Source organism: Cyprinodon tularosa, unplaced genomic scaffold (assembly GCF_016077235.1).
Source record: "Cyprinodon tularosa strain WSP-4 unplaced genomic scaffold, ASM1607723v1 ctg1132, whole genome shotgun sequence".
Classification (NCBI taxonomy): Eukaryota; Metazoa; Chordata; class Actinopteri; order Cyprinodontiformes; family Cyprinodontidae; genus Cyprinodon; species Cyprinodon tularosa.
The window spans coordinates 109595-128804 of record NW_024037929.1 but is presented as its reverse complement, the minus strand read 5'-3'; the positions used below and the strand labels follow the sequence as shown (position 1 = coordinate 128804).

General features: G+C 46.7%; 1 protein-coding gene across 3 annotated transcripts; it reads left to right on the top strand.

The window, feature by feature from the left end:
• The first annotated feature begins 232 nt into the window (after positions 1-232).
• Positions 233-19210, top strand: LOC119795085 (zinc finger protein 638-like). 3 transcript variants are annotated; one of them, XM_038302925.1, is made up of 25 exons: positions 233-381; positions 3582-5148; positions 8750-8811; positions 8939-8968; positions 9934-10109; positions 10192-10299; positions 10723-10862; positions 11888-12100; positions 12172-12270; positions 12602-12636; positions 12710-12756; positions 12836-12864; positions 12981-13100; positions 14032-14163; positions 14242-14283; positions 14358-14495; positions 14606-14764; positions 14849-15697; positions 15773-16222; positions 16292-16462; positions 16673-16850; positions 16926-17153; positions 17230-17313; positions 17389-17510; positions 18978-19210. In XM_038302925.1, the coding sequence occupies exons 2-25, from the start codon at positions 3934-3936 to the stop codon at positions 19032-19034; spliced, it is 4884 nt and encodes a 1627-aa protein (XP_038158853.1). In that variant the 5' UTR covers positions 233-381; positions 3582-3933; the 3' UTR covers positions 19035-19210. The 3 variants fall into 3 exon arrangements, with proteins under 3 accessions (XP_038158853.1, XP_038158846.1, XP_038158847.1); XM_038302918.1 differs by having other exon boundaries at positions 10192-10305; XM_038302919.1 differs by lacking the exon at positions 18978-19210 and adding an exon at positions 17603-17640 and having other exon boundaries at positions 10192-10305; positions 17389-17541.

Genomic DNA, 19210 nt, shown 5'->3' with positions numbered 1-19210 from the left:
ATTGAGTGCATGTCTTTGAACCAGAAAGATAACAGCTGTAAGAAGCCATGTATGTAAAATTAGAATGAACTTTACAACTGAATATATTTTTAGAATTGGTATAATTAAATCATCAAGTTACTTTTTTTTTTTTAAGATAAAAAAAAAACCCTTTAGAAAGCATGTATGTACTGGTTTTTTTTTCCTTTTGCTCTCCTGTTCACACTCCAGTCCACTAAGTGGCAGTATTGCAACACCATAGCGTGTTTACCAAAACATCTGTAGAAGAACCCGGTGGGCGTTAATGGCGGAGCACGGAAGCACAGCAGCTATGACTACAGCCTTAAAAGTCTTCAACAGGTTCCTGTATTAACAAAGATTCAAGCAAACGCATTGGGGAAGGTATTTATTCAGAACTAAGACCATGCACTCATGAACAATAGTCCATTAATTCCTATCGAATTATTTGGAGGCTAACGTTAGCCAACTAGCTGTCGGAGCTGCCTCGAAAATGGCTGTTCGGTTGTGTTTAATGCATGTAGGCCCAGTGGAGGGGGTTATTTTCAGCAAGCGACGCTCGTATATTAATTGCTTTCATCGAAGTACTGGACGTGTTTTGCAGTGTACACAGATTAAAGTCAGTGCACCACACATTACAGTGTCTAACCGCTAGCTGCTGGCGAACAAGTTCCTGCTCTCGCGAGCTTTCAGGTTAGGTGCTGGTGAACCAGTCCCTGCTCTCGCGAGCTTTCATCTAGCTACTGCTGAACCAGCCTCTGCCCCTTAAAACAGTAGACCCCGCATCGACAGTTTTCTACTATGAGCCCTGACGTGATTTGTAGTCGCCATCTTGGAGCGGTCAACAGCTCCCCTCAGTGTAATGTGTTGAGCAGGCACAGAATCAATTTTAATCAACCTTAACTCTTAATATTGAACTAAATTTCAAGGTTTTTTTTTGTTTTGTTTTTCTGAAAACAAATATTTAAATCATTTAAATATCCCTTTTGGGGTTAAGAGTAATATAATATTTTGATGGGAGGTATGCATGCTGCAAAGCACAGCCACTGTTACATTTTCGTATATTCTTTTATTACTATATAAATAATGATATTTATACAGGTATATATATACCTGTATAAATATACTGCAAAAATGTCCAAAGCTGTATCTATTATTTATTCTTCAGATGCACAGTATTAGTATCGGTAATGTCTTACAAAGCACTGACTAGTACATAAAGTTATCCCTTGAGCTGTGGTACGATTCAAACAAAAACAGTGCTGAGGTACTCTCCTTCTGCTGGTTAGGATAGCAGGTCAACCTCCCCCACATGGCGCCCGTAAATCCTGCTCGCATCAGTCAATGTGGGGTCTACTCTTATATTATGTCTGTGTGTAGCGCTGGCTGCTCTGCAGATATCGGTGGACTGCTGAGCATGTATTCACACAGGGAGTGGCAGCAAAGGGGCTTTTGTTCTGATGGTGAATGTCATGTTTCACCTGTGAACTCGCTCACTATCAGGAAAACCTGCACTGAAGATAAAACATACATTCATCTGCTTATTGCTGCACTCTCATTTTCATCTCTATACTGAGTTTCTCCATTATTTATGGTGGTCCCCTCTCTATACGTTTGTTTCTCTAGGCTACCTACCTTGATTCACTCCCTAAATAATAAACACTTTAGTGTTTCTTAATAATGTGTTGAAATATTAATTTCTGCTAACTCTCTCCTACTTCTGCATTTGTTCCAACTAACTCCCAGAAATACGGAGCTGAGCTATTTTTAGCTCCGCCAGGTCAAGATTCTCCATTGCAATCGCACCAAACACAAAAAAGAACGGCGAGAAGATCTTGTTTGTCAAATTAGAATATAGTAACAACAGATTAGAGCAAGAAATCAACAACAAAAAGAAAATATTTGGGCAGAAACTGAACATATGCTGGATGCTGATGGGGATTTTTTAAAATATGTTATAAAATTAAGTGTTTATTTCCGCATGTTCCAATGAATTTAATAATATCACACATTCTCTCAATGAGCTCAGAGGAAGTTGGAGCGAAGCAATACGGGAGGAACAGCTGAGGCTGTAGGCTTTGCTCTGCGCAGGAGGTCTGGAGCGGGGCGGTGGGGAAGACGTGGGGTTTCGGGGTAATCATGAGCGTTGACCGCTGTATCGTAGCTCACTGATGTCAGAAACCAGGACTTGGATGTCTGCGATTTTTGGCTGGTTCATTGTTTGTTCTGACACACAAACAGACTATTCAGTTAATTTTGATAAAAGAAAATCTAATTTTATCAGTTGTTGTTTGTTAGCAGGTCTAAATATTTTTGCTTTGCAACTGAACAAGAAAAACCGATTGAAATCTTTTTCAGAAAAGAAAAATCAGCTTTGAACGTTTACTGGAAGGTTCTCATAAGTGTTTATAAGAATGAATGCTATCATCATCATGATACTCAGATGGAGCAGAACCCATCTTCTGGCTGAAAAAAAAATATATTTACATATGGAAAGATCCTGGAGAGATGTTAGAATAATAAGCTTTAAATGTCAATCTGTGTAATTTAGAGATCTATACAGTTAGGAGCAGGCTGTCCTGAATGCAACGCTTGGTCGCTGCTCCTGCACTGCATCGCCTTCATAACGGCATGTTATCAGGCTCTGTGAGGTGTGTGGAGCCAGTGAATAAAGCATTCAGGACAGCAGGCCTCAAGGACAAACATTCAAACCCAGTTTCCTCTTCAGATACTAGATCTTCCTGTTGAGACTCTGCTAATGGAATTTCACCTAAAACAGATCGTATATCACTAATGAAATGGTGTAAAAATAGATGAGTCTAGATTATTGTTTTACACCTGTGCTGTAGAAGCATTTGTTTATTAATTAGTTTAAAGTGGCTCATGGTCTCATCCCTCCTGGGAACACGGCTGGTGGTGGATGCATATCTACTCAGAGTTTGGGATTGGAAAGGCTGGATATGTGGTACAGTGTTTTATGATGTTGTAGTTTATATACGTGTGTTTGCAGAGGCACATCATTTTGTGGAAGAAACCTTTCTCAGAATGTACAGGACTCTTGATCGTGATGTCATGGATCAGTTTATTATCTGGATGTAAGCGTGCTTTTTGGCACTAGACGTGTCCAAGCAAACTGAAATATAAAACCCATCTGATTTCTTTCCAGGTCTGATCTTAGTTGTAGATATTTAATATTTCTTTTAGTTTCTAACAGCAGACAGCTATGTATGTTAGTGTAAACATGTATGGCTTTGCATGTTTGATATTACTTCATATTTGCTCTGTTGTGTTTAGATGATGTAAAAAAACGGTTGATTTCTATTTGTTGTCTGATTTTTCAAAGCACAGGGAAAGATTGGTGAATAAAATAAATTTGAGTCAGTTTATAGATTAGGATAACGGTGTGCAGACATGGCTGGGAGGGTTCTTGATTTTAGTGTCACTAAAATAAGTCAGGATGTATCTAGATCACCTCAAACCAACTTAACTGTTCAGAAGGTTTAATGAGGAAAAACAAAGACTTTGCATGATGGCTGCTCTTGATATGAATAATTATAATAGTATATTTCTGCTTTCCACCTCAGCCTCTCTGTGCACAAAGACAGTAACGGTTTACTCCTTGCTCCCGCCCTGTGTTGGGAGCACAGAGCCACACTCTCCACCAGCGGCCCAGCCAGAGGGAACCATTTCATTTTTGGACCTGTGCTTGCTGCTCTCCGATTGGCTCAGATTGAGACTCAGACACAGATTGCTCTCCGGCAGATTGCTCTGCTAGCTTCCATCGTTTGTGGACATCAGAGTGATCTTGCGGCAGTAGTACCTCTTAACCTGGCCCTGCTGGGTCTTTCTACTCGACAGCAGGTGTCGACGTTGGGGCTAGAAGTCACGACGAACGGACAGATTTCTACCATTGCACAGCCACGTCTGTCTGCTGCCATGTTTCACCAGCAGCAGGGCCCTCAGCAGTTTCCAAACCCATCTAGACCTCCTCATCATCAGCCAAATGCAGGTCAGCATCCAAACCACCCCAACATGCAGGGAATGGGGTTCCAGTTTCCTCGTCCAAACCAACTCCCAGATGAGCTGGAGTCTGCCCTTGCTATCAGGGGCAGCAGAGATGTGGATCATCGCCAGATGGATCACATGAACCAGTCAAACCAGAATCAAGGTTCAGCCGCAGGGATGGGTCAACACGGAGGCTATGGTTCCCAACCGATGTTGCGTCCTGCTGATAATCAGCCTGGCCACCAGCAAGGAGTCGACTGGTCAAACTACCCACCTCCATCCGCGCTGTTCGCACCGACTCAGCACCCGCCTCAGAGCAGCCAAGAGGGAACCAGACTACCCAACTGGAATCCTCCCATCTGCGACTCCCAGTCTCCTCAACCTCGACAGTTGCTTGGTGATGGAGGCAGGGCGGAAGGTCAGGGGATGTACACACCGGAGAGCGCAGGGAGCATCTTGGCTAGCTTTGGACTCTCTAATGACGACTTGGAAGTGCTGAGTCATTACCCAGACGATCAGTTAACCCCCGATACATTACCGTTCATACTCCGTGACATCCAGCTCAACAAGTCCGGCAAGAAGTCATCTTCAGCTTCGTCCTCTTCATATCCTCCCAACATGCCTCCTCCTCATACCTCACAGTCCGCCGAAGTACCCAGCCTCCTCACTGTTACGCAGACGGCAGGCAAAGTTATTGACTATGGACATGCCAGCCGTGGTACAGAGGAAGGCAGCACTAGAGAGACTTTTAAAAGAGAGCAACTCTCTAAAGTGGATAAAACAGAAAGGCGTCAAATCTGTTTAGACCCCAAAGAGCCAAGCAAACACGGAGACCAGGACTATCGCAGGGCAAACTGCGAGAAACGCAAGAGTAGCCGATCGCCGGCAAGAGATTTCGCACCTTTGCCTAAATCTCACAACTTAGACAGAGACTATCGGCGAGTGGAGTCTAGGCGAAGGTCGTCGTCGGAAACCAGGAGTGAAGCGTCCTCCAGACGCTCTCCGTCGTCGTCTTCTGCTTCAAGGCAACACGGCGGTAGCAAGAAGTTACCCACCCCTACCATGATAAGTGATTTCGCAGCGATGTCTCCAAAGGTGTATCCCCATACCTGCTCCCTGTGTCACATTCAGTGTGACCAGGAAAAGGTGAGTGTTGCCATGTCGTCATTCTAATCTCCACAGTATTCATTTAAGATAATCCATTATAGATTTACTATCTCCTTATATTGGCCACATTTATGTTTTTTTACTTTAACACCCACATTCAATGACCTCAGTCAGGCCTGCCCAGAGTCAGCTTCCAGCACCGCTGTGCTGCAGGTTTTCAGCTTTTTCCCTGCTTCAGCAGCAGCCCGTTAATCAGCCATCAATGAAAACCAGCTGTGCTGAGGCAGGGACACCGAGGCCGTTTCTCAATATGTGAACTTCTACGTGTTCGTGTGCTCGTGAAATGCCATCAGCCTCACACCCAGCACCGAGAACGAACAAAGTCTCCGGATGGTGTTCTCGCCCCTCCCTCTTTACCCAGCATGCATCAGAGCAGACTTGCGCAGACTGACAGCTGTCCCAGCATGCACTGCGGCAGCAGTAGATCCAGTTTAGCGCTCAAAGCTCAGAGTATCAAGTTAAAAGTTCTATTTTCTGTTGTTCTATAAAAGGACGATACAAGGGTTTTGGCAGCCAGGGCTGACGCTGGCCCGTCTGCGTCGGCCAAGGCTAACGTCAGCCCATCTGCAGCATAGCACTGTGCGTACCGTTGGCTCTGATGGTTTGATTTGTGTTTATCTGACTGTGTTCATTATTATTCCCTCACTAATTGAAAAAAGTCAGAATTTATTATTATCTAGAGAGTATTAATAACAGGAGGTGAAATGCAGCTCTAGAGTAGCTTTGAATTTGGTGATGTCATCAGTCTGTTCCGATTGACCCAGATTTATGCTGCGTGCTCCCGTTCTGGGTCGTATTTTCCTGTGTTTTTGTCCAGAGCGTACTTGGCGATTCCATTCACGGTCTAGTGAATTGAGAAACAGCCTGACTCTGGGCAGCCCTGACCTTAATGGTTTGACCTTATCCGCCCATTGAAGAGACTTGGCTTCTTCATTAGTGTAGTTCTTCTGGGTACAACTTCTAAATCTGTTAATTGAATGATCTGTAGAAGCCCTCTGGATGAGGAATGCAATGTTTTTCTGTAGAATCTCCTTCTAATTAAAAGTTTTACCTTAAATCCACACAGTGAAGTTATCTGGAAAGGCTTCATTTATTGAGAAGAATCTGCTCACTTTACTGCTTAAGATTCCAGCTTCATTATGTTGCAAGGGTGACGTCGTTTCTGGCCACATGTTTGGGTTTGAGAGTATTTAATCCTTGCTAACTGCTAACCTGGGTTCATTCTCAGTTGAAACGTTGAATGGATCGAAATTTTGTTTTGAATATACTGTACAAAAATCACAGTAAAGTTTCACTCTAAAACGGTTAGCTGCCTGCGGTTTCTACTAGATCTTATTTTATGTTTTTTTTTTTTTCTGTTCATTTTTGCTGTTAAGATTGGGTGATTCCAACTGCATAACCACGTCCTACTTTTTTAAATGCTGTTTATTTTTATACTCTGATAAAGTCAAAGAAGTTTTATTCACATGCTGCTACCACAGATAATCTCGCTCTCCAAATGGAATTGAACGATTCAGATTAGCTAGAATGAATAGAAGGGGTAGAGCGTAGCCGCCTGTGGCCCGGGCTGCCTGTTACGACTCCAGTCCGGCAGCAGTTCAGCGGACAGGATGAATGAACGGTAGCCGGCGCGCGTGGATGACGTCATACACACTCAGCTTTGTTTTTAAAAGATATAGATATAAAAAATATAACGGCGGATGTCTGGGGACAGTGATTGGCCTACATGTTCTGAATGCTGGCGTACCATAAAGAATAAATGATGAACAGTTTAGTTTGTGCCTTCAAGTCGTTAGGTTATATCCAAGTAACGTCTTCCTAACGGAATATCTTCAGAACGGCTCCAAATGACACAAAACTCATATGGGTGAGTAGAACATGATGTAATAACGTAAAATCAAGGGCCTAATGTAAAAAATAAAAATAAAAAATTTTAAGTTTTTTTGCCTTGCGGTCCACTAAGGAGCCTACAAATCATTATCTTAGCAAGGAAAACACAATGGACAAGTTGATTAAGTGACTGTTGCCGTTATTTAAGATAAAACATTTCCATTTCAGTTATTTATTTTAGACCAAATAACATTTTACATTTACATTCCGCGAGAGTGCATGCAGCATGTTTACCGTGAGGGTAACCATGCTGTGGCTCTGACTGCAGCGCTGAGAGGGAGAACGGGGTTGGGACGGGGAAGGCGCCCCACGGCAGCAAATGCTGCTGCAGGACAAGAGTAGGAACGATACGTGCTTTCACCTAAGAGTCTCCAAAAGCCGCCACTGACACCAGAAAAGTCGCTAGATGTGTCGCTAGTCGCTTTTTTTTTTTAAAAAGAGTGGAGGGGACTGAAAAGTCGCTAAAAACCATGGGTGGAACGGTTCACAAAATCCACGGTTCGGTTCATGGTTTCTGGTCACGGTTTTCGGTTCGGTACATGTTGATTGTTACCCCGAAATCCCATAAAAATTTATGGAATTAATGAAAAAATCCAAAAAAATTAATGAATTGTAATTATTTTTAATGATCTGCGGAAACCATGATCATTTCCGCTGCTTTGAATGTAATCATCTGGCGCATGCCCTCTACGATCTCCAAGGAACTCAGAGCAGAGCGGACGGGTGCCACAGTGAAGGCTGTAGGCTTTGCTTTGAGCAGGCGGTCTGGAGCGCAGCGGGGCGGAGCGGAGCGCTGATGGAGTATGAGGGATTTCGGGATTAGGATGACATGTTGGTTGTGTTGCTGTTAGCATAAACAAAACGTGTTGCACAGTGCTTGCACACTGTTGCACTTTTATCCACAACTTTCTTTCTGCCGTCGGTTTTAGAGGGTTGGTGTAAATGGGGTTTCCTCAGGATCAGTACTAATTATGCAGCTCTGTGGAGACGTCTATCAGCCTAACAGGATAACAGCATTTAACCGGGCCTCTTTCCATTTTTGGTGTTTGTTGGAGGTTCTGGGATGCCGGTTCGCTTCCTCCACATGACGATGAGCTCAAAGCTTCTCTGGGCCTCGGCTCCTGGCTGCCGTGCCCTGTTGTATTAAACGAGGTGCGCTCCTGCTGAAGTTCTGCATCAGTTTGAGCTGCTTGAAGAGAGGGACAGTTTAAATCAAGCAGAAGGCTGGTTGTTGATCATTTTCTGAACATCCAGATAAGGTCGGCTGTAGAGCAGATCTCTGTTGCATTGTTAGCTCAGAAAGTCAAGCATCTCTCTGTGAGTGGGCTCCACGTTTGCCCCAGTCTAGCTGACCTTTATCTGTCTGAAATATGAACTGGACCATTAGGATGACCCCAGTGGTTCCTGTCGGTGGTAGACCTGCTATGTTCCATGGAGACGGTGTTCTGTGTATCGATTAGATCGGAGTGAAGGTGAAAACAGACTGAATGTCAGAGCTAACTGCAGGGAGTAAAGAGACCAGTACAGTAATCCCGTCCTAACAGTCTGTCTGGACAGGATCCACCCTCAGGCCCTGACAGAGCCGCGCTGACCGTGTCTGTCAGGTCGTGTGTCCATGTCTGCGACTGGTGGTTGCTGCCTCCTCTGTCTGTGTCGGTCACATCCTCTCTGCCTTGTTTTCTGACTCCAGGACTGGGTGTCCCACATTAACACAGTCGATCACACGGCCGCCTGCAGGGACCTGCGGAACAGGTGAGCTCACAGTGGGAACCAGCTGAATGTTTAGCTAATCTGTTAGCATTCCTTCATTCTTCTTCTGCACCTTGGTTCAGCTTTGCTCCAAAATCCCAACTAACTGAGCCTGTTTGTTTGTTCAAAGGTACCCTGAATGGAAACCAAATCTGCCGAGGTCAGTTCATCCTCCACAGCACACAGCCTCTTAGGGTCACCGTCCAGAACGGTGGTAAAGGCTGCAGACAGTCATGGTTACACAGAATAACAGCTTCTTCACTTCTGGAACAAAAACAGGACTAAGCCTTTTCACTGCAAAAAAATCAGTTTATTTCTATAGCTTCAATTCACAACATGCCATCTAAAGGCACTTTACAGTTCACCAGATCATCCAGTCAGATTGATTCAAAGTTTTCTACTTAAAACCAGTTGATTGCATCGACTCATTGACTTGAAGGCAATTCCTCAGACTAAGCATGCTTGTAGCGACAGTGGAGAGGAAAAACTCCCTTTTAACAGGACGTGTATTTCCTCTTAATTTGAGCAGGAAAATAAGAAGCTCTGCCAATTGAAGGAGTATTTTCACTCTTAAAAAAGATATTGGATAATATGCACTTGGAATAATAGTTGTTTTTTCTTAGTTTATCTGTAAATTCTCTTGTTCTATTGGCAAATTGTTTCACTTAACTCCTGAATTCAGGAAATAATGCACTTGTTTTAAGAAAAAAAACGACCTTTAGATTTAAATGTTTGCAGTGTTTATATGAATCATTTACTGACGACTTTATTAAGACTAGCAAACCAAACTGTTAAATGGGAAGACACCCCGATGTTATTGGATATCAGATGGTTTATAGAAGCTTTTTGACTGCTGGGAAAACCAGGAGGAAACCAGTTCCTCCATTTCAGAACTCCTGCAGGACCAGTTAGCGTTTTGAGCGAACTGTTGGAATATGGTTGAACCAAGATGAGGTCATATGATGCCTGAAGCAGTCAGATAATCTCCATGACTGTCCGGCTGTTTCTGTCAGCATAGGAAAGTTCTGCTGTGTTTAATCGGAATGAATGGATCTGAACCCAGACTATGAATGAGGCCTTGGGGCTTTGAGGCTTTCAGCGATCTGAAGGTTGTTGTCGTTCCAGTCGCAGCGGGCGATACGGCAGCCGTGCTCTGTGGGATCCCAAGGATGGCTCTCTGTCTCGCTCCCGCTCTCGCTCTCCAGCTTCTCAGGGCAGATACCGAAGAGAGCCCTATGTCCACCGGCCGCATGGCAGGACGCGCTCTCCAGACCGGCCTTCACGGCCCCACCTCCACTCAGGTACCGCTGCCGCTCGCCATGTATGAACCCACCAAAGGAGCGGACTGTTGTGGTCTGATCCATCTGTCTGCTTGTCCCTCAGAACACAGCCTTCGCTTTGAACGGCACCTCTCTGGCCCTCATTATTCCCAGAGGACAGCTTTCCCCTACAGAGACTCTTTGTCTGACAGGAGACGGCGGGAGCCTTCAGGTCTGGGTCAGGACATCTAACCACCCGCTCATGTTAGCCGTAGCCTCACAGTTCCACTTCATGAATGGTTCTGCAGGCTGTTCTGGCTCGGTTCAGAATCAAATCAACAAAACCTTAAAAACTCACTGTTAAGCTAGCTGTAGCATTCCAAAATAAAAGCACTTTGTTTTTGTAAAGTTCACCTTACTGATGAAAAACAAGCATAACATCCATCCTCCTATGGCTCAGGAGAAGGAACCCTTAGAACTGTGTGTATGTAAAGAAGGCGTAGATGAAATCAGGTTAGCTTGGTCTCCATCACTGCTGTCATTCATATAAACCCGTCCAGATCAGGTGTCTCCTAGGAAACCAGCTGCTTGCATTGACTCTACCTTTCGTGCTTTGATTCCATCACTGACCCGCTCCTTTGGCTGTTAACTCCAGGCGACCGCTCTCACTGCGGGCTGAAGCGTCCTCATGAAGATCTATCCAAAAGCTATGCTGAGGCGGGCCACGGATCCAGGCATGGCGCCCCGAAGTCTGCGGCTAAAAGCACCAGACCTGCAGTCAAAGCAGCCAAGATGGTACGTTTCTGTTCCACTTTCTCTGCATCGAAATGATTGATGATTGGGAAATTAAACAGTTGGTGGATGTTGCTGTGCCTTTGAAATCTGCCATCAGTCCATACATTAAACACTTGACCTTCCTCAGAACATGGCATTCCTAGAACCATTCAGAGGGATTTCTAATATAGCGGCTGGCTCCGCCTCCTACCCTCTCATGACGGGAGGTCCAACCCCAAATGCCCGGTATCAGATTACCAGTCCGAGTCCGAAAGTCATAAATGAAATGAAACTTTGTGTTTGGAGAGAAGCACGATAGAGAGAATGGAATTGCATGGAGTGGGAAGCTTGTTTAGGCGTCCAGCAAACATGAGTTAGACCCTGGTCATCAAGCTGCTGTTGGTTAGCCGGGAGCTAAGGCAACAGCTGGTTTACCAATAACTGACCGTGTATGAGTTAAAAATAAGGGTCTGATCTTCACCAGCATGTCTCATAGGTTAATGCAAACAATCAAAGAGTAATGCGATTTGAGCAGCAAAAAAGCTCCTGCTGCTTTATGTTTGATGATTGTTCACGTTAAGGTCAGACGTCCAGTAAAGTGTGTCCAGATGCATCTGATGCTTCTGCTGCACAGAGAGATTTTGCTGATCAGTGGTTAAAAAGTAGTTTTAACATATTATGAAGTGAGAAAGTCCCCCTCCTGTCAGTTCATCCAGATTACCATCCTGCCTTCAAAGATTATTTCTCTGTTTTCATGACCTCCACTCCCGACTCCATTGTGCTAAGTTCTACTTGCATGCATGGCTCTGTATGCTAGCTGCACCTCTCTTCCCTTTGTGTGGTTCTTAACCCACTGTAAGCCCCCTACAGGGCGGGAGGGAGAAATGTTGCTACTTAATGTTCAATGTAACATGACTTACACTGAGTGCGTCTGTGATTTTAAAAGTCTGCTTTGTTAAACTGTGATTAAATTGCAAACGCTGTTAATCGTCCAGCTCTGCTAGTGAGGATGGAATAAATGTGACTGGAGTCCTCTTTGTCTCCAGGCTGTTAAAAGTCAACCAGTGAAGAAGAAGAAGAAGAAGGTGGCGGCTCCGTTCTCCCAGGGCCTGAGCTTTGCAGATCGCTTGGTTTACCTGACGGGCATTCCTGCCGATGCAACAGAGCAGGAAGTGACGGACCTGGTTGGATCTTTTGGAAAGATCAATAACGTGATTCTCCTGCCGTGCTTCGAGGACGACGCCGAGAAGGAGCAGAAGGTCAGCAGCCAGAAAGCTGAAGGGTTGGTTTCTGAGTCCAAACATCATTCTGATGGTGCTGTCTGTTGCAGGCGTCTGTTTGTATGATGAAGGCAGAGGACGCCAAGGCTCTGGCCTCTGCTGCCAAGCTCTGCATCAGAGAGAAGGAGATCACCGCCTCCATGGCCAAGGTAAGGGTAGGAGGAGGTCCTGGTGCAGAAGGGCCTCCTGTCCCAACAGGCAGTTGGGTGCCGCTAATAATGTTGACCTTTGACCTTGCTTGGGGCTGCAGATGTTCTGCTTGGAGAGTGTTAGCTGTTAGCTAACGCTGCAGCTCTGGTTCTGTTGGCCCCGCCCCCTCTGCTGTGGTTCTCTGTGTGCTCTTCCTCTTTTTATCACCAGATTTTAAGTTCCTTGATTTATTTATTTATTGAATGCTCCTCTGTTAGCTGGAAGGCTGTGGGTTTGAATCCAGCCCTGCTCCTGGGCAGGGCACTGATTAATGTTTAGCTCTCCTTCCAGGTTCCTGCAGACAGTCTGCTCTCTGAGGCTAACAGGTGGGTTCTGGTCTTAGTGTGAATGTTTGATCCTGAACATGCTGCTCCACTGAGCTCTTCCTTCTCCTCACAGTAAGCCTGAAGCAGCATCTGAGCAGGAGTCTGCTGGGAACGTCTCAGGTAGGAACCTCTCAGTCAGAACTGCTTTCCATCTGCTGCTCAGAGCAGCCTGACCGTTTCCCCTCCTCCATGTCTGCAGGTGAAACAGACCATGCCGCCTCTGATCAGGTGACCTAGCCAGACACTGTTTCTTGATGGACATGAGTCCAGATGATTTGCTGACTGTTGGAGTCTAATGTTAAACAGAAGTCCTGATCTGACCTTGGTGCTGGTTCTGTCTGCAGGGCTGGAAGGTGCTGATCAGCGGCCTTCCTCACAGCGGCTGGTCAAAGGCTGACATCGTTCAGTTTGTCCAGCCCTTTGGGACGCCCTCTGACCTCATCCTGGCGATGGACGTTGGAAAGGTGAGCACGCTGGGTTTTAACTCTGTAAAGGTATTTAGGGTCTGATCAATGTCTGGATTCATCCTCTGAATGGATTCCAACATTGATTCTTTCCCTCCCGAAGTCCTTTACTATGAGAGACACGGCCGTTCTGTCTGCTGCTTCAAGCTAACATCAATGTTGGTTTGGTTGGAATGTTAAACCTGAACCAGCTGATTGTGGGACGAGTTTCTGTTTCCAGCGTCTGTTGATGGAAAGGGAGGGGAGGATTTAGGAAATGTGGGGCCCTAGGCAAAGGCAGGCAGGGGCCCCTCTGGAGAATAGGTCTGTTTTATGTGTTGTCTTCTCAGCTCAGATAGAGAAATGTTAATAGAATAGACATCCATTATCTGTTCTAGGTTGTGTCCCTCTCTTCTTGTCCCTTTTCTTCTTGTTTTCCTCTCTATGTTTTGTACTCAGCTGACTTTTCATGCTGTCTCTAAAGGAATGAAAGATTTTTTCCAAGCACTAAGCTCACTTAGCTGATTGCTCCTTCCTGTGTTTCCAAAAAGGCCAAAGTAAATAACCCAGTCCTTCTTTTCACTGTAGACAAGCCATGATCTGCTTCTCTGTTCTCCATTTTTCATTTGGATGAAATAATAGCTGCATGAATCATGACAGCAGACAAGATAGAGGAGAGCAGGAGGCGGGGTTACCAATCTACTCGCTCTGGAGAGCAGAGTTCGCTGCCTCTAGATATACACTTAATATTATCAGCGTTCTGATGGCGTTTTAGCCAAAGGATTTTTATCAAAAACATCATTAATGTGCACAAATAGGTAATAGTTGAATTAACCATACATGTAAACGGAGTTTAAGGGGCCCCCAGGAACTGGCCTAAAGGTAAATCTCCCCCTGGTAAAGGACGTTGGTTCCCTGCTCCTCTGTTCACCATCTTGTCTCTGTCCATCAGGCTCTGGTGTCGTTTCCTGACCAGGAGGTTGCTGAGGAGATGGTGAAGGTCCACAGCTTTAAACCTGGCGTGTTTCTGGACACAGAGGTGAAGATGAGCGTGGTCAAACAGCCCATCGGACTCACCACTCCGGTACTGTTGTTTGTTGATTTGATGCAGATCTCTGTGTTCAGCAGCAAAGCCAAACTAACGAGCTCCTCCTCTCTGCAGGTGGCTCTTTACAACCTTCTGATGCAATCATCAGAACCGTCGGTGAGTTCTGGCAGCCCGGTATTCTCAGCTTTACAGGGTCTGGAGGTGTTCTGAACCCGCTCTCTGTCCCACAGGAGAGTCCGGCTCTGGTTGGCTGGAAGCATCTGGTGGCGATCAGAAATGTTCCTGACTCACCTGCTGGATCCAGGGAGGTTCTGAGGCTGATGCGGCGCTTTGGGACGGTCATCAAGTCTCTGGTTGTCAGCAACATGGTGAGGCGCTGGTTTGGACCCACGGTCCCAGCCTTCAGGTCCTGATCCTGGACTCTGTGCTGCTGGACCTCATCTCTTCATATGTATAACAGCCGCTTTGTTCCGATCAGATCATCTGTGAGATCGCCACCATCTCCATGGCGCTGTCCGTCTACAAACGCTTCCTGATGTTCCCCTGCATCATCCAGAGCAACCCCCTGTTCTTCCACCGCAAACCGGACCCCAAAGCTCAGAGCAAGGTCATCCCCGCTTACTGCGACACGCCTGAGGTCAGCCGCCGCAGGAGGAGAGGAACGCTTCCTGGTGAACACGTGGGAACGGCTGTTTGATGTGGTTTCCTCTGTGTGTCGCAGGAGAAACCTGCAGATAACAGCCAAGCAGCAGCAGAAGCTCTACAGGAGGGCGAGCAGGATGAAGCTCCACCTGAGAGGGGCGAGGAAAAGCATGAGGAGAAGGGTGAGGAGAAGCATGAGGAGAAGGGCGAGGAGAAGCATGAGGAGAAGGGCGAGGAAAAGCATGAGGAGAAGGGCGAGGAGAAGCATGAGGAGAAGGGCGAGGAGAAGCATGAGGAGAGGGGCAAGGAGAAGCATGAGGAGAAGGGCGAGGAGAAGCATGAGGAGAAGGGCGAGGAGAAGCATGAGGAGAAGGGCGAGGAAAAGCATGAGGAGAAGGGCGAGGAGAAGCATGAGGAGAAGGGCGAGGAGAAGCATGAGGAGAGGGGCAAGGAGAAGCATGAGGAGAAGGGCGAGGAGAAGCATGAGGAGAAGGGCGAGGAGAAGCATGAGGAGAAGGGCGAGGAAAAGCATGAGGAGAAGGGCGAGGAGAAGCATGAGGAGAAGGGCGAGGAGAAGCATGAGGAGAAGGGCGAGGAGAAGCATGAGGAGAAGGGCGAGGAGAAGCATGAGGAGAAGGGCGAGGAGAAGCATGAGGAGAAGGTCGAGGAGAAGCATGAGGAGAAGGGCGAGGAGAGGGCTGAGGAGACAAAAACTGAGGAAGGAAATCCGACGGTGAAGGAGAGTAGAGACGAGGAGGCGGAGTCGAGCGTTCTTGTGTCTGAGTCCGGATCTAAGCCGGACAAAAGCGACGCTGACGATGGAAACGTTAGCAAAGGCGCATCAGAGTTGGATGTCGTAGACAAAGAAGCTCCTCCTGCCCATGCACCTTCCTTCTCCGTGGAGACGGCCATGCCTGACCTGCCCAAGGTAAGACCTTCCTGAAGCTGCAGCTGCTCCGCTGGAGGAAAGGAGCTTTAACGCGCTCCTCTTTGTTTCACACAGATGACTCAGGCCATGGTTAACGCCCTGCTGGTGGAGTGCAGAAACAGAATCGCTAACAGCCTCAACAGGAAAGCAGCGCCCCCCGCTGGAGACCAGGGGGCAGCAAAACAGGACAAGGACGACACAAAAGACCAGACCAAGAAGATGACAGAGGAAAGAGACGAGGAGGCGAAAAAAACGGACCTGGAGAGAAAAGAGAGGGAGGCGAAGAAAGAGAAGGAGAGGAGGGAGAGAGAGAAGGAGAGGAGGGAGAGGAAGGAGAGGAGGGACAGAGACAGGGAGAGGGGGGAGAAGATCAGGAAGGACTTTGATAGGAGGGAATGGGAGAGGAAAGAACGGGACAGGAGGGAGAGGAGGAGAAGCCACGAGGAGAAGCCGTCTGGGTCCAGGTCCACCAGCAGGCAGAGGTTGAGGGAGCAGCGCTACAGGGAGGAGGCTGAGAGGAGGAAGGTGAGGAGGAGTCACAGATCTACGCTCAGAGCTCAGTCTGATCGCTAACGGCCGTCTGCTCTGTTCCAGCCGGACCAGGAGAAGAAGAAGAAGGAGGAGGAGGAGGAGGAGGAGGAGGAGTTCCCCTTCAACCTGACGGACTTTGTTACAGTGGATGAACTGGGAGATGTGACTGACCTCCCTGACCCTACTGTTGTCATAGAAACCTTAGAGGGAGCGGATGAAACGCCACCTGAAGAGGTACAGCTCCCCCTGCTGGTCTCCATGGAGACCAGCAGCCAGTTTAATCTGGAACCAAACCCTCAGCTTTTAAGCATCATCATTAGATCATTATCTTGTTTTGATGATTCTCATTTATTCTTTGATCAGAGTCTCTTTTCTTTTCTCTCACATCCAGCACAGTGAATGATGTTACTGCTGTAGAAATAAACCTTCCTGTTCTTCCTGCAGGCCGTATCCATGGAGACCAGCGTGGCCCAGGAGGCACAGCCTGATGAGAAACTCCCAGAATCCCAAGCTGTGAGCGAGCCATCAGCCGCTGACAGTCTGGAGTCTGGTTCGGACCCGCCTACTGTAGAACCTCCCCCCGGTGAAACCGAGGGCCAACCAGGGCCCCCCGGTGATCCAGGTACAGCCAGAGTCCAGCAGGCGGCGTCTGTGTTCAGCTCTGTAGGCCTTCCTCACCTCTGCTGCTGCTCCTTAGGAACCACGGCGGCCTCAAGCCTCCATGCTGAGCCCGCTTCCAGCTCTGCTCCTGCAGCTCCAGCTCCAGCTCAGTCCGACCCAAACAGCCCAGCTGGAGCGGAGGATGGGGGCGGGTCTGTTAAGCAGGACGAGGCTCAGGGCGGCGAGCCGATGGAGGAATCTGAGCAAAGGGAGGGAGATCCAGAGCCTCCAGCAGTGGGGGAGCAGCCGGCCGTCCTGCAGACAGGTAGAACCTCTCATCAGCTCCGGGTCGGGTCGGGTCAGTTCTGCTCCTCCATGTTTATTTGTCATTTTTCACACAGAAAATCCTGAAACTGCCAAAGACGACCCCACAAAGGAGAGTGTGAAGACGGCCCTGCCTCCCTACGACCCCATGACGGCTGTTGGTACGACACCCTCACCCTGACCCTGTTCACAGGTTTCCAGCTGCTGCTGAACTTTGACCCTCCGTCTGTCTGCAGGTATGGAGTATTTGGTCCCTAAGACGGGCTTCTTCTGTAAGGTCTGCAGCCGATTCTTCACTGGAACCAAGGTGGCCGAGATCAACCACTGCAGAACCCTGAAGCACTATGAGAACCTGCAGGTGAGTGGAGACGGTCTGTGGGTCGGTCAGAGCCGACTGCCAGCAGGGGAACACGGGGAAGATCACAGTCCTCATCTTAGAGAGACGAACAGCCCTGAGTGGACTGTTGGACTAATTGGAAGGATGCGCTTTATGGAAGCGTTTAAAGTCCGTTTCTGGATTGATTTATATTAACATAAAGGGTTCTAATGTCCAGAAGCTTCATTATTTCTGACTCAGTAGAAACAGAAACAATCCTTTATTTTTATTTCAGGGTTAAACTAATGCGGTTTTAATCCACATTTATAAAGTGAAATGGACCTTTCCAGAACCTGTCTGGTTTCTACTAACTGAGCTAAAGTCGTAGGGAAATCATATTTAATGTCAAATCATTCTCGCTCAAACATGCATATAAATCTACTCTTTATCAGAACGTATTATCTCAAAATGTTTAAAACTTCTATATTAAAAAAATCCTGTATTAAAATCATTTTTTTTTTCGTCATTATATTATCCAGGCCAGTTAGTTATACATCAGTCTGAACACTTAAATTCGGCCAATCATATAGCAAAGGTCATCTGTCAATCAGATTTTTCCGGTCATAGCATCTTTATATACATGTCGCAGCTAATATACGCAACGGTTGAAATCAGAATCCTTTCCTTTCCCATTGAGTTCCTTCCAGTGTTCACGGGGATGGACGTCTGTGTCTTCAGCAGGCGTAGAGCTAACAGAACTGGCAGCGTTGCGAGGCAAGGGCTCAAACATGTACGGCTGGAAGCCTTCTACACCAAACCAAGCTTCTGCCGCCCTGGCGTCCTCTTCCACAACATCTTCGTCCCCGCTTTCCTCCTCTAAATAAAAAATGGATGACGGAGGAGACTCATCCACGACCTCCGACACTAAACTCTCCTCTTCTTGCATGTTTCCTCTGTCCATAGCGTTTCTTGACAGTGTCGTTTCTAAGTCACCAATTTAGTGCTACTTGGTCCCAATGGAATTTCCCATTGGGAACCTGCTAGCACTAAGATGCTAACCAGTTAGCATCTTAGTGCTAGCAGGTTCCCAATGGAATTTCCCATTGGGAACCTGCTAGCACTAAGATGCTAACTGGTTAGCAAGATGCTTCCCACAAACCAGCCACAACCAAACTTGCTTGCGAACCTTCCACAACAATCCCACCTCCTTGATAAACAACCAATCACATTCAATTTATTCAACTGTAAAGTGTAAAGTGTAAAGTCGTGCACCACTCGGGAGAATAAAGAAATGCAACATTGGAACAGCCGCTTCCCTACGACTTTAAACTGGACCTAAAATGCCCAAAAAAAGCTCTAACACTGCTTCCTGTCAAGAGTTTTATTGAATGGAGCAAAGATTTAAAGATCCAGTTATGTTTTAAAGAATCCATCAGTGGAAGCTCCAGATGAGGGTCAGAGTTCATTTCATAACCAGACCAACTGATTTCAACTTCTGCTTCTTTTCAGAAATTCCTGCAGAATCCAGAATCTTCAACCACAGCTGTGAAGAAGAACTCCAGCTGAACTTTCCTCGTTTGTCATGCAGTCTGCTTTCATTTCACTCTTAGGGTCCACATTTCCATGGTTCCATAGCGTAGTTCCATTTTGTTCTTTGAAGGCAGATTTTTGTTGATTGTTTTGTTGCTTCCAGGAGGAAGGAACAAAACCTGCTGCAATAATAAAATAGTTTGGTTTTCTAA